General features: G+C 43.1%; 2 protein-coding genes across 2 annotated transcripts; one reads left to right on the top strand and one right to left on the bottom strand.

The window, feature by feature from the left end:
• Positions 1-2,419: 2,419 nt before the first annotated feature.
• ppp1r3c2b (protein phosphatase 1 regulatory subunit 3C2, duplicate b) lies at positions 2,420-3,850 on the top strand. The gene is made up of 2 exons (XM_073467067.1): positions 2,420-2,489; positions 2,661-3,850. Exons 1-2 carry the CDS (start codon positions 2,470-2,472, stop codon positions 3,523-3,525), a joined length of 885 nt encoding a protein of 294 aa, XP_073323168.1. The 5' UTR covers positions 2,420-2,469; the 3' UTR covers positions 3,526-3,850.
• A 1,120-nt stretch (positions 3,851-4,970) lies between these two features.
• On the bottom strand, positions 4,971-10,130 carry LOC140996544 (phytanoyl-CoA hydroxylase-interacting protein). Its single transcript, XM_073466975.1, has 4 exons — positions 9,954-10,130; positions 7,587-7,761; positions 7,258-7,375; positions 4,971-5,517 (listed from the first exon to the last, which is right to left on the bottom strand). The coding sequence occupies exons 1-4, from the start codon at positions 10,128-10,130 to the stop codon at positions 4,971-4,973; spliced, it is 1,017 nt and encodes a 338-aa protein (XP_073323076.1).
• Between the last annotated feature and the right edge of the window lie 5,029 nt (positions 10,131-15,159).

Below are 15,159 nucleotides of genomic sequence, written 5' to 3' on the forward strand. Positions count from 1 at the left end.
ATTGTTGTAATAGCATGGTTATGTAAGAGCTTCAGAGAGAGCAATCAGTACTTATTGTTTGCCCTCGCAAATAGCCCAGTGATAGCAACTAATAAGGGACTGAGGGAGAGTGAGCTTATCAAAACAGAATCACAAGTCATCTGACTGTTTGTCTCTTCAAATGCACTGCTAATCGAGCTAATATAGACTATAATGGACTCTAATGGATATGGTCTATAGTGGTCCCAGTGTTATTGAGGGATTATGAATCATACACTGTTTTCCTAGATCACAGAGAGATGATCTAAGCATGAAAGGTCAAGTTGGCTTAGACGCCTGAAGAATTAGAGCTGCAATTATTAGTCGATCAAAAGAAAATGAGTTGCTAACTGTTTTGATAATCTGTCATTTTTCAAGTAAAAATGTCAAACATTTGCCGTTTCCAGCTCTTAAATGTGAGGATTTGCAGCTTTCTATGCCATCGATGAGTGTAAACGAAGAGTTTTGTGATGATTTTGGAAATTTGTAATGAGCATTTTTCTGAATTTTTTTGACATTTTACAGACTAAACTATTAAAGGTAGGAAAGGCGATTCTGAAGAAAGATGGTTGATTGTTCAGTCTCATTCCCAGCTCATCAAATACTGACTTTGGGTCGATATTCAGCCTGAAATTCTAACCCAAAGCTGCAGTATTTGTCAACCTGGGAATGAGACTCAACAATCATCTATCTTTCTCCTGAATCGCCTCCTGTACCTTTTTGATAGATGAATCATGAAAAATAATTGCAAGATTAATCGATAATAAAAACAAACGTTGCAGCCATGACATGAATACTATTATATTAAAATGTTAGAAAATGAAAGCAGGGTTGGACCTTGAATATATTGAGAAGAATAAAAACTTCTGTAAATGATTGGTTACGATAGCATTTGATTTTATTAAACACAGCAACATCATCGTTTTACCTCAGTCAACCTTCAGTGTCATAAATAGTCAAATCTTAAAGCAACATTATGTAGAAATTGGCATTTTGGGAGATTTGGCGCACAGAGTGCAACACAGCTGTCGTAAATACAAATCCCATGTCTGTAACAATTTGTCTCATAATAACATCATAACTATGTCATGTGTTGAAAACTGGTATGTTGAAGAATACGTATGTAAAGCTGTGATCCTGCCCTCTCAGTGAAGTTACACAGTGCAGAAACAAGTCATGACAGAGACACCATTCACCCTTCCCGTTACATTATGTTGCTTCAACCTCTTGCTTATAAGTGAGTGTGAGATCCTCGGTCATCAAAATGCCCTTATGTTCGGTTTTTAAATACATCTCAGTAACTCTGGGACTTCCTTGTGTGGTACGCCGTTAATGTAACACAATATGTACATGTGCGTACTTGGATTGAATCTCGAATGTCTCCCTCAGCATGCTGAGAGCAGTTTTGTAATCCGGCCCTCCCTGGCTTCAAACACATACTGACACACCTCGTAAGGGCAGGAGCCAGCCAGCAGAGGATTTGGATCCAGGCGAAGGCCTCAGTGGGATCTGTGTCCATTGACAGGTCTGAGAATAGAGCCCTGGGATGACTGGAATAGTTTCCACAATGCAGAGTAGTGTTACATACAGTAGACCTGCACGTACTTAATCCCCAGTGTTAGCACTGGACATTCTGAGGTGAACATACAGAGACGTGGTTTGACCTAAATCTTCACAGCTAGCGTACTGGCGCATTAACATGTTTTTACCTGATAGTTAAATACAGAATCAGGCTGAGCAAAAGTAGCACATATGTAGAGCTGCAGCGATAAGTGTATATGTCCATCCAGAAAATTAACTATTTTGATAATCAATTAATCGTCACTCTGAACGCAAAAATATCAAATGCACAATGTTTCCAGCTTCTTAAATTTCAGGATTTGCTGCTTTTCTTTGTCATCGATGGTAGTCGATGAAGAGTTTTTGGGTTTTTTGAGACTGAACGATGAATCGATTAATAGTGAAAATCATCCTTAGTTGCCGCCCTACACATGATTAAATACAAGGAATGTTGCTGTAAATGACCAGAACTTGATATATGGAGGACTAAAACAACAGCAGAAGACCATAAAACCACAAGACTCGGCTGATTGGCCAGGAGAGCAGTGAGGGTGGAGTAATACAACATGACATCTTAACTGAGGTAGTATAAATAGGAGCCTGTGCCACATTCTGCTGCAGGCGAAAGGGATGACGGAGACTACACACGACAACTTGCTGCTCTCGGGACTTTGTAAGTAAGATTTTTAAAAGTGTTTAAGACTGAAGAGATTTTTTTTTTGGGATTATAAAAGCAGAATTGCACGCAAAGAGAGATTGTTGATGTACGTAACAACGATTTGGCCATCAAATCATCTAAACACCTCTGACAAATAATTTGTTTTCCATTTTCTAGAACTTCAACCAAACATCGAGGATAATATTCCCATCTCTCAACACCAGACTGCCAGTATGGAGATGTCCAGTACAGCGTAAGTACTTAATGCAAACTATTAATTCAATTTAAATTGTAAATATGATCCCATTTTTGGTATAATGTGATGCATTCCTTGATATTGCATCTCACAAGCCAATGACAGTATATACATGCGTTGAATGACACTTCCAGGGTATGTTATTGATCACTGTTTGTCTTTTGCAAGTGTCCTGCCGGAAGTTGGCCTCAGGTCAGCAGCCCAGTCGTCTGGACTCGCAGAGATCGCTGTCCGACTCTTCTTAAACCAAAGTAAACAACTGTGTCCTCATGTTTGGGTTCCCATCCTGAAGCCCCAGCGCCCCTGCATCCGTCCTCAAGTTACAGATCAGCTGCCCTCTGACATCTTGAGCCAGGCCTATATGACCCAGCCTTTCCCTTTTTTCCTGGATGACTTGGATGAGGATGAGGTTTTCCTCCCGATGAAGAACAAACGCGTGGTTTTCGCTGACTCACAGGGCTTGTCTCTCACAGCCGTGCGAGTGTTTTCTGATGAAGAGGAGCACGCTGACCTCGACCTCCTGCCGTCGCTGCAGGATTTGGGGAGCTTGACTGAGGACGGCTACAGCTGCACTGTCAGCACATGCTGCCCAGGAACGCAGCTCAAACTGGGCTTCCCGCAGCCCTCTGCAGATTTCCAGGCCTTCCGTGCCAAGCTGGCAAAGAGCATGGTTATCCTGGAGAACTGCAGCATTAATGAACAGGCCCTCAAAGGTACTGTCAGAGTCAGGAACATCAGCTTCCAGAAGGATGTGCGTGTACGCATCACCTTCGATTCATGGCAGAGCTACAGAGATGTGCCCTGTACGTACCTGCAGAAACGCTTCGGAGGACCTCAGACGGACATCTTTGAATTTGACATTGATATTCCTAAAGTGCTCGATGCCAAAAGGAAGATAGAATTCTGTTTGATTTATTTACCGGCAGGGCACAGCGAGCCTTTCTGGGACAATAACAACGGACAGAATTACAGCATCGCTGTGTGCGTGAGCTCACATCTCTGTCGCGGGAAGAATCTAAGTGAAAGGGCATGACTTACTCAACCTAGATAGGATCCCTACTTTTGTCACATAAAGCATCAGTCCTGGGGAAAGATGAAGTGTATGGAGCCCATTTCCACAAATATTTGGTCAATTTTGACTTTGTATTTTGTAATTTCAGCTTTTTTTTTATCTCACATGTATTACTTTTTATCTCATAATTATGACTTAACGTGGGGATTTTTTTTCATCAAGCACAGTGTTCATCTTATTTTTTCTTTAACTGGCAGAAATGAGTTTCCATAGAATCGGTACTTGTATTTTTAGAAATGTTTAAACGTCTCGGTAACTTCTTTGTATAAAAGTTTCTAGAACAGGTCTTTTTGGTTCCATTTCATCTTCTTTCACATTCAACATCAAGCAGGCGTTTCAGTCCACAGTCTCTTGTCACTTGCTACATTTTGGCCTCTCACCAGCACATCATGTCTTACTGCTGTGCAGCAGGGAGGGGATCCCTTTCACTTCGGGCATTTTTGGGATTCCCATATAGGTCAGAGATTACAAAGCCGGGACAAACTGAAGCACCATAGGAAGAGAGAAGCTAATCTTAGCTCAGCTCTGTTTATAGAGCCGGCGCTCGCTGTCACAGGCTGATTGCAGGGAACTTTGTGATACCATCTTCCCCATTACCTTCCTAACACCCCAACACACTGAACAGCCCTGCTTTCAAAGTCACATTGCAGCATATTTCTCTGTGGTAAGAGTTTTCTGTGCAGCATTTAGACACTGTGTGTAATTAAGCGTTATAATAAATTCAGAAACAGAACTCTACAGCTGATTTTTAAGAAGCATTATTTTTTTGGCAGGGATGTAAGTTAAACCTACAATGCAGCATTAATCTTGTACATTTGGCAGAAGTCTTTTTTTTTTAAAGAAAAGAACATCTGGCAGTGATTTTATAAAGAGAGCATTGCAAGAAGTTTAAATAGCAAAATAATTTATATATTTTTTAAAACCACTGACTTTTAAAAGGTGCATGCTCCTAGTGTTTGCACTTGCAGCTTGTATCAAATCACATCCAACGAGTAGTCCAGCATACAAGAAAATTAAATCACATACATCTTAAGGAAAACATTTCAAAAGTTTTGAAAATGACGTTCAGAAAAAGCCACAAAGACAAAAGAGAGCAGAGATGACTCTCAACAAAAGAAGGATTGGGGATTTTGTCCAGTCTTCTAAAGCCTATCATGTCTTTAATTTTGGATGGATGTTTGCTGCATTTCCAGCTGTGATCATGATGAAGTTCTGCGATACACACTGTAAAAGTCTTCTATTTAAAACGTACTATTCTAATCCACGCAGGAGGGAAGAGGGTCAGCAGCATGCGCACACCCTGAGAGGTGGGCTGTCTCCACTGTGCTCTGACCTACACATGATGGGCTCAACTGTTTTGTCTTGTGCTACACTCTATCAGTATTGTGTGCTCACACACCCCCAGATCAGCGTCCCACACTGATGTTGCACACTTTGCAGCTCGGGTCCTTCTTGGCGTTGGCTGTGGTCAGACTCTTGAGCTGGTGGTGTCCGCTGATCTGCTCCACGCTGCCCTGATCCAGGTGAACCGGCTCTGTGAAAAGCACCTCGAGGATGATGTCACTGGCGTGGCAGAACAGAGGCTCCTCTCCCGGCCTCTGGGCATCAGTGTAGGTCAGGAAGGGGTTGGAGGCCAAGTCCAGCATGGGGAGACGGGTGCGACAGAAGGTATCTCCCTCTGAGCCGACGGGGGCCAGCACCAGCACCACGTAGTGGTAGGCTGTGTACATACAGTAGAAGTCTGCAAAGTACAGGCTGATGTTGGGGTTCAGCAGGTGTCCAGCTGGGATCTGGAAACGCAGGGGGCCGTACGGGGAGTCTTTGGGAGGGAGGCCTGTGTCGAACTCTGTGTTGCAGCTGAAGAAGACTCCCTGCAGTTTGCCGTTGATTGGAGAACCATGACTCCCACTGCAGTCTTTTAGGGCTGGACGCATCAGGCTGCTGCACTCCGTCCTAAAACCAGACATGAAGACAAAAAGAAGAGTATTATACTTTTCAATACCACTGTTATTCTTTAACATACTGTGACGACACAAATAATCCACCCTACTGTTGGAGGTGCAAATACACACGACAGGAAGTGCCTTTTTGAGCGTGCAGCAAAAATTTTAAGTTGATATTTACCTTTTTTATATTAGTAAAACTTGTCAGTAAACATGTTATACAGTTAGATTTCTGTGCTCCAACTGGTGGAGCAAAGGCTGAAATATTGTGGACTGAAGGATCGTCCCTACAGATTTATTGGTTTCCACAGTGTTCTTCTCTCAGGCTTTTTTTTCATGGCTCAAGAAATTTAAAAAATTCATATTTGGAGCTCTTGTATTCATTTTGCAGATCCCTGCAGGTCCTTGCACTTCACCACTTCACCATGGTTATGCACTGGCACCGACAAAAAAAGACTTATTTAAGAGATAACCTGAATGCAATGACCTCTTCGTCTGCACCTCCAACAATATGGCTGTTCGGTCACCACACTCAAATTACAGTGAATGAAAGACTTGGGCCCAATCCCAATGTCCCCCCTGAGGTCTTAAACCCTGAACCCTCGGGGACTACCGTCACCTGGTAAGTATGATGTCAAAATTCTAGTCAAAAATCTTGTTATGAATAATATGAGACACAATAACCTGACTAGTAACATTTCAGTGAGATATAAGCATTTGTTTTGGGCATCACATCTCATTTCAATAAATCTTAAAGAGTAGATTTCCTCTTATTCCACTGGCAGGTTGTTAACTTGCAAGCACAAAAAAAACACGTATTCACCCTTTTTTCTTTTGAGCTTGTTTTTGAAGTGTCATTTTTTCCAGTGTGTGGATAGCACAGCACTTTGCAACATTTCATTTTGCCTTGTGGTTTTGGGACTTTTTATTTCACGAGTGCACATAATAACAAATGGAAACATATTCAGTGAGAGGTTTCAGGGAAGAACTTTCATTCTTTTTCAAAGGCTTATTCACTTTTTTGTTTAACTGAGTGATTTAAATAGAGAATCAGTTCTAGATAAATTGTAAGGTAGTGATTTAGAAAATTTGTGAGTAAAAAACGTTGCATATGGAATTATGAAATTAATATTCAAGAGCGCCATCATGTGGATTATCGTTGATTTTTATAATTCCCTCAGGCAAAGTCAGAAATGCGAACTTCCCTTAAGATTTTGCATTTCTGTAAAATAAAATCAGCCACAGCAAGCGGGCGATTAGGTTAGCTTAGCACAAAGACTGCAAATAAGCCTTGCTTTGCTCAGTCCAAAGGTAACAGAATTCACCTATCAGCGCAAATAACACCAGTGCCAGACTAGTCTTGGCCAGGCGCAGTAACTTCCTGGAGTCAGGTCATCATCATGCCAGGCAACCATTCAGGAGACTCCAGGAAGTTAAAGGTCCAAGCCAAGAAAGAGCTCAGCACATAACCTCCATCAAACCACAACGTGCTGTTTTTACACTTTGTGCTTGTATGTTAAACTAAGATTTAACACTCTAACCAGTAAACTGGAGGGGATCTTGTGGATTTTGTTACCTTTGGACAGGGGGGGTGACTATTTACCATGCAAACATGAGAGTGGTATTGATCCTCTTATCAAACTCCCAGCAAGCATGCAGTCAAACACATATTTGGCTAAATGCAATACTGTTCTTTTAATTGCTGCTGGGATTGCTTGAAGTAAACAATGAAGAGATATGCAGCACTTACCTGACATAGTCGAAGTATTCTGGGTGCTGGTTTCGATAAAACACAGAGAATTTGAGCAGCCTCCCTGCTGAGACCTTGGCCTTGTCAAGAAGCTGCTGCAGGTGTTCCATGGCATAGTCTGCAAAGTGGATGGAAGTTTTGTCATTTCAAAAGTCTGCTCTACTTTGAAATGCTAATGACTACCGGGTGCTGAGACAGAATTTTTTTTCTTTTTCTTCCACTTCTGTGCACTGCAGCTCTCTGTTCTTATCTTGTTATGCTTTAGTTAAAGCTGTCATACTCTGTATAATATCAGTGTTACTTCAGCTGTCAGGCACGGTGTGTCATACCCCCGGTGCAGAACTCCACCACCTGGCTCCACTCTGACACCATGTAGTCGCCGTCTGGCTGTCGGACAGCAGTTTGGACAGCGACACAGTACTCTGTCCTCGGGCTGAGGAACCAGTGTCCCCTCACTGCCATGGGGAGAGGCACGGCCTTGGCCACCAGCTTGGTCGGCACATCCTGGAGGACGAAGCAGGAAGGAGTTGACATCAAGGACAGGTTGCAAGGCTGTAACAGGCTGCGGCGTGATGAATTAACATTTCAAAGCAAATGTAAATGCAATTGTTAAGTCAACCATTTCCCTCCATAAACTTGCCTTATTAGCATGATGTTCCACTTCAAGCTCGAGCTACTGTAACTAGGATACATCTAATCAAATCAGCGGCTTTGTTTTGGCCAAGGCCTCTGAGAAGCACAGCTAATTACCAGGGGCTCAGAGGCCCATATATCCATAGCAACATCTCTGATGCAAGTTTGTTTGTGCCGCTTTGTGTATCACAGAGAGAGGGAACATTTCCTCCATTCAGGAACAACTCGCTCAGCTTTGGCTCTACAAAAGCACTTTTTCAGCTGTTGAAAGCCGGCTGCAATAATAGGCCATAATTTCAGTCAGAATTTTGATTTGAAGTGAAAGGAGGTCATAATGTTAGGCTTCAGGTACTGGAGCTGCATTTACACTCAGTTGATCACTTAAATGCTAATAACATTAGTAATTTGTGGCCATTCAACCAATGTAAGAAGGTATAAGTTTTCTCCAAGCAACATGCTAGTAGCTCATGAGGCTTCACCTAGACACAGATAAATGCTCACATAAGCTTAGCATGTTCACCACCTGAGTTGAGTGTGTTAGCGTTAGCAGAGCAACATCTAACTATAAAAGCAAGGAATCTGTGTCTGTCTGTAATTCACACATCTTGAGAACCGTTCATCTAATCTGCTTCACACTTACGAGGTGAAGGAAGTGCAGTGTCGAATTTGGTGCAGTTTGGACACATGACACGTTCAATATTAATACATTGTGAAAAAACACCACTCTCTGCAGCATTGGGGGCATGGCTTCAGCACTCTGGCTTCATGGCTCTGCAGACCAAAGCTGGACTCACACGTGATCCCTCTCTCGTGATCTCATGGGGAAGCAGAACAAAATGGAGATAAGCGTGGTGCAATAGCTTGGTGTAGTAACACGGTGCAGTGAGAAAAAACAACAAAAGCATATGGTTAAACAAGTCTGGATGAGTGGTGAGACTCGGTCAACACAGGTTTTCTATCCTTTAACGAGAACTGGAGGTAAGATTTATAAGTTTCTGTCAACAGTAGTGTGTTAGCTAACGTTAGCCTCAAGGGCTCCGATACAAAATGGCGATTAGCGTGGTGCAAGACCTTGCTGTAGGAACGCATCACAGTGAGAAAACAGAAAAAGCAGAAGGTTAAACGGGTCTGGGTGATTAGGAAGACGCAGTTAATACGGCTTTTCTATTCTTAAGCGAGAACTGGAGGAAAGATTTTACGTTTCTGTCAACAAAATTATGTCAGCTAATGTTAGCATCAAGGGCTACAATGTGTACCGTTGCTCGGCATCAGGTGCTCCGAGCTGGAAAAGTCAGAGTCACCAAAGCTATTATGTTTCATCCCGAGGAGAACATGTCTTTGCATAAATTTCATGCGAGTCCATCCAAAAGCTCTCAAGATATTTAACTCAAAGCCAAAAATGCGATACAGGTCTGAGGATCAGCAGAGCCATGAGACTTCAATGAATGTCTTTACAAAATGTCATGGGAATCCATTTAATACTTTTTGAAATATCTCAGAACCGACATACTATCCAACACACTGAATTTGCCATCCTTTAAAGTTATCTCAGGGCTGCAGATGGAAAGTAGCTGGTACTAAACTGCAGTACAGATTGTCTCCTCCCACTGACTTAAATTTATGGTCCCTGACAAATAATTTATTTTTGTAAAAGATAAACAGTTGTATTGATGCCTTGTATCTGTGGTGTACATTGCTTACAACAGCTCTGTGCTGCAGATGACTTTGCCAGCTTTTGTCCACTTTAAGAGGAAACAATGTACAAAAAATGACTCACTGGCCTGCAGCTGTTGACTGAACTCATTTTCTTTTTTCGCCTGTATTGGAAGTGACTGAAAGGGCGCAACCGCTGTTTTCTGCGTTCACATTAATGCAGAATATCGCGAGGCAGTTAGACCCATCTTTTAACCCGACTGGACCTCGATAAAGGCACATTTTTCACTCGTGAATCTGGAATGTGAGCAGAGACGGACGGCACGGCATTGATGGGATGGACAGATGAAACCAGGGGACAGGGTGGAGGATGTTACATGATGTGGTGACGAGGATTCAGATTGTCAGACCCTGTGTTTGAAGCGGTTGGGATCCCTGCTCTCTTTGCGGCTCAGGTCGATGAAGAAGTGCGTGGCTCTGGCGGTGTCCTCGGGGGTCATATCCCACACGATGCGGAAGGAGTCACAGGTCACCTCACAAATCTGGATGTTGCACGGGGTGGCGAGAGGGGCTTCCATTTCTGTCATCTGCCATTAAAGCAAGAGACAAAAGAGGATAGTTAGACCAGAGTGTAATCTGGGAGTGTAATGCCGGTGCTGGATAGTGGAAACATCTGCTATGAGAGATTAAATTGTATCAGTTGACACTATACAGTGGACACTATACAGCAGTCCAGAAACATCCCAGACAGATTCCAATTAACCTTTCATTTAAGGACCTGTGTCTGAGTTTTTTTTATTCGCTGACCTGCTCTGTTGCCCCCTCCTCCCCCCTTTGTCTTGCCCTTAACTGACATTTCCCGTCATTACACAACTCGATGCGCTCCCAGCTGAGTGACCGGCCTCTGCTTTCCCCTGTTCATTTCATAATCCACCTACAGCAGTCTCCCAGCAACAGCACTTCTGCAGCCTCCCTCAGTCTTCTCCTGCGATTTCTCAAGGAAGGGGTCAAACACCAAAACACTGCTGTGCCCGTCAGCAGCCATTTAAACTCGGGGTAACTTTTTAAACACTCCGTGGCCTGAAGTGCATGCCATTTTCAGAACAGCTGAGCAAGTGAACTGCTTGCAGCTCGAGGGAAATCTTCCAGCAGCTTCTATATGAGTGGGGTTTAAGTAGCTATCAGCTGCAGGTGATATCATATTTCCTTTGTTGCCCATCAGTGGTTCGATCCAGGCTGCTGCACATGGCCCTGAGTGCTGGGCTGAGGGGCAATCTGTTGGTTAGCCTGTGTTTGTGTTTGATTAGCTGTCACCTTCCCTCTCATAAACGGATTGTGAGGCTCTGCAGCCTGTGCACAATGGTCATCTTCTTCTGCCCTGAGACTTAGTGCACATCCATTCCTCCATAGTTTTGCTCTTGCAGTCGCTTCCTCAAGCATTGCTCACTGATCCTGTAAAAAGCATTTCCTCTCTATTCTTCTGCATCTCAAGACCAGGAGAGCACATTCATCTTTGCCTTATTAAAACTGCTCTCACTGAGCACATGCTAAATCACAGAAGTGCCCACAATAGTGCTTTAGTACGAACAATCATTTTACTGTCTCTGTGATCCTAAAGACGTCCTGCTGTAGTGTCATTGTCTGACACTGTGAGGTCTGTTAAGGTGCTCTCCAGTCAGTATGATGGACAGGCTGCAGCAGCTCATTAAAGCCTGTGAACTGTGAAATTTGTGCGGTGGCTTGTTCTCACGGGGGGGCCAGGGGAGAGGGCTGTTGCATCACGCATGTATGTTTCCACACGTCTGTTTCCCAGCTGCTGCTCTCATTTCTTGCCATGGTGTCGTTTCAGAGATTGAAAACTGGGGCAAGAGGGAGATTCTCACAGGACAAGTTATCAAAGCCCCCCCAGTCTGAGTAAGTGTGTGTGTGTGTGTGTGTGTGTGTGTGTGTGTGTGTGTGTGTGTGTGTGTGTGTGTATGTTCCACTTTTGGTTCAATCAGCCTACATGTGAACACGGTTCATGAGCAGGTTCCTGTACCATTCACATAAATCCAGTCGCCCTCATTTATAAATCAGCCTGTGGAGCCAATTATCTGCGCTGCAGAACTACCTTTGATAGTCGGGCGACTGGGTCTAACTAATAATTAGAACAGGGAGTCACATCATCAATCATAATGTATCTGGAAGTGTGCACATCGGGGCTGTTTAGAGCTCAGTTGCACTACAGAGATGTTGTTATCTCTGTGAGACAGCATCATTAGAGAAGCTGCTGCATACATGCATATGGAGCGAGGCAGGCAGAGAGAGCAACTCTTTGGTTCAAAGTCATTTTTTTTTCTTCCAGGCAGAATACTTTAAAGCACATTTAGATAGCTGCATGAGGCTGGAGGAAAAGGCACAATTTCCTCAGTGCCTTTTTTACACTAAAGAGGGTGAAATGGACTTCACGCAGTGTGACACACTAATAAATATTGTGTGAATTTACAAAAAAATCAAGCTGTTGTACAGAGATGTTGTATGACTAACACAGTTTGATGCGCTGCACTCCCCTGCACAATTAAAGCAAGCGTTGAAATGTAGGGAAATGAGCACCAATCGCATTAGACGAAACGGCCGATGCTGCCGTGTGAAACATCCTCACAGTCCTGTGTGAAGTGGCATTGGAGGGATGCAATAAGCAGTTAATGTCCTGACACATTCAGCAGAACATGCGCATCAAACTCAAGCATCAACATCCCAACTACTGTATCCATCTGACTTTATGTGCACAAATGAAACGCACACTCACAACTCACATGCAGAAGGTTTATTCTCTGAGCACCACTAGCATCCATAAGTCGGCTGATGTAAAAGAATTCCTTACTTGTGTGAGGCTCAAATTTGTGATGGGAGAAGATTACAGCCCGGGGTGAACGCTTCTATCTTCTTCTTCCGCTTTCCTACTTGTCTCCTCTGCTGCAGCTGATGATAGATCCCCCAGGAAAACTGATTAGGAGGTGAAACGAACACACAGCCTCCTCTCTCTTTTTCCCTCTCTCTTTTTCTCTTTCTCCTCTCCGTCTGTTTCTCTCTCGCTCTCTGTGTCACACACAAACACTCTAACCCCCCCTCCCTCCCTCCTTCCCTCCCTCCCCCTCCCAATCTCTCTTTTTCGCTCTGGGCTCTGAGGATGATGTTTACTTGACTCATGGATGCAGCACACAGGACGAATTAGAAAAGCAATAACATTACCAAAAGGGAGAAAGAAATAAAAAAAGAGAGAGGGAATTTTTTTTTTCAACTGGAGTGTGAGCACAGTGAGACGCTCCATCAACCTCGTCAGCATCATGCTCTCGCCAGCCACTGAAACACAACACATCACAGCGAGGAAAATCTGCCCCTGAGGCACAAAAATCCACACACTCTAATATAGAGTGAACACTCAGCTGCTTGCATACATGCCCACCTCTCGGTTATAGAGACAGTATGGACACGAGGGCTGTGAGGGGGAAAATAAAGCTTTTTTTTATTTATTTCTTTTATACACGCTCCACTGGCTAAAGAGATTATGCCCCAGTAAATTACATAGAGCACCATCAAGACCTCAAAAAATATACATGTGCCAACTGTCATGCCATATGGACTAACTCCACAGGCCATCTCCCTCCAGCTCATCCGGGGGCGAGGGATGCCACTATGTTAGTCCAGAGTAAGCAGATTTCCACTGGAATTCATTTTCAGAGCGATGGTTTTGCACTCATTCAGCCGCAGGGGCAACTTAATTTTGGATTTCATTAGAGATTAGAGGGACCCCTCCCAGATTAATGGCTATAATCTGCTGCTAAAACAATGGATATGTGCATAGAATAAAAGACAGATAACAAAGGGATGAGCTGATAGGGACAGCAGAGTCCTCTCTCAAACACATCAATTCTGCATTTGTAAAAATGACAAAGATAAATTTGCCATAATTCCACCGGCTGTGTGAGGTAGTGAAAAGCTTCATTTATTGCTACCCAGCCGCAGATAAGTGATACCCTCAGAGAATAATTAAACTGCAATCATCCATCATTAGTCATGCCATGACAGCCTGCCTCTGTCCAAATAACCCGCTCTGCTCCAGAGGTGGGAATAGTCAGTTTGTTGGAGGAGGCCTGGTTGAGTGTTGAGTGGCCTCATTTAAACTTTGCAATGTCCTAAAAAGGAAGGTATCCTTTGTATTTCAAGCATATTTTTACATTTTCAAAAAAATGTGCAGGTTTATTAATCACAGCCTACACTCTGCATGTTAGGAGACCAACCCCAAGGTCCACGCGTTATCAGCAGGACCAGACATCACCAGGTTGGAGTGGATGTTTGGCCTCAGGCACCGAAGCAGCAGAAGCAGCCCGGAGCAGGAGTTTGTTTATCCTTCTTGTTCCTTTGGTGTGAATGCAGGATGGTACCAGAGAACAAATTGCACATAACGGAGGTTTAAGCATCACATTTGCATTTCTTCTCATGAATCTGTGTGAACCAAATTGTAAATACATTTCACAAGTAGCTTAATGCTGACTTGATGTCTGTGGAAATGACATGAGCAAGCTTTTAAAATCTTCTTTGGGACTATGGTGAGTTTTTCCTGATGGGATTTCCCGTCATGGGTTCCTCAGTGTACATCCAAGAAGGTCACACATTTACAAAGTATGTTGAAGGATAATACTTTATGAAATTTGTAAATCAATTGTGCTGCCGACAACTAGGACATCTATCTACAAGAAGTGTTGTGTGATAAAACTACATGATGGCTTTGATTCTAGTACTGTAGCTTAAGTGTTATCTTAAATGTTGTCGTTGCTGTTTGTTGGTTGGTTTGTCAGCAGGATTACACAAAAACTACTGAACAGATTTTCACAAAACTTTGATGGAGGATGAGTCTCAGCCCAGAATAGACCTCATTAACTCTTGGTGCTGATCCGGATAAAGGGATGGATCCAGGAATCTTTTTCTCCATTTTTCTACGATTGCTTGATCAGCCATTTTTTTTTGTTTTGTTTTTTACGTTTTTGTTAATTTCTCTGAGAACATGGATCTTGATGGAAAAAAGGTGTATTTATGTGGCTGGTATCTATGAGTGAGTACAGAAAGGGACTGTTGGGCCTTGATGAAGGTATGCACTCTACAGAGTGCTATTCTAGCTTTCTGATTTGATTGGACATCTTTTGCTAAGACAATGGAATAGAGATTGCCACAGCCTGTTTTGTCATCGTACTCTTGACTGAAAACTTTCTTTTGTGTTTATCTTTTGAAAACACCAGTAGCAACAAATGTATTTGCCCCCACCCAAAAAGATTTGGATGTATTCTTGAAACATATATAGAAAACCAGAGACAATCTTGCGATGGGCTCACAGCAGCTGCTACGCCTGTCAACATGTTATGGTCCAACCCATGAGTACTCAGCAGTTATTAGGCCTACTACATTATTATACGAGTACACAGCAATCAATACTACATTATTAGGCTACATTAGCACTCAGTATTAATGAGTTGGTCCACATCTTATAACTTGGCCTTCATTTTCATCTCAACTACACACCTGTGAAGTTTTGTGCCAGCTCCTTGCACGGTTGTGACACAAATCTCTTTACAGACAGAC

This window comes from Pagrus major, chromosome 5 (assembly GCF_040436345.1).
Source record: "Pagrus major chromosome 5, Pma_NU_1.0".
Taxonomy (NCBI): domain Eukaryota; kingdom Metazoa; phylum Chordata; class Actinopteri; order Spariformes; family Sparidae; genus Pagrus; species Pagrus major.

Bases quoted from the DNA above. Each gene is read 5' to 3' on its own strand.
- ppp1r3c2b (XM_073467067.1), top strand. From the start codon at position 2,470: ATGGAGATGTCCAGTACAGC. The intron at 2,490-2,660 runs GTAAGTACTTAA...GTCTTTTGCAAG, and splicing joins ATGGAGATGTCCAGTACAGC to TGTCCTGCCGGAAGTTGGCC.
- LOC140996544 (XM_073466975.1), bottom strand. From the start codon at position 10,130: ATGACAGAAATGGAAGCCCCTCTCGCCACCCCGTGCAACATCCAGATT. The intron at 7,762-9,953 runs GTCTGACAATCT...TTCGTCCTCCAG, and splicing joins CCAACCGCTTCAAACACAGG to GATGTGCCGACCAAGCTGGT. The intron at 5,518-7,257 runs GTAAGTGCTGCA...GTCTGGTTTTAG, and splicing joins GAATACTTCGACTATGTCAG to GACGGAGTGCAGCAGCCTGA.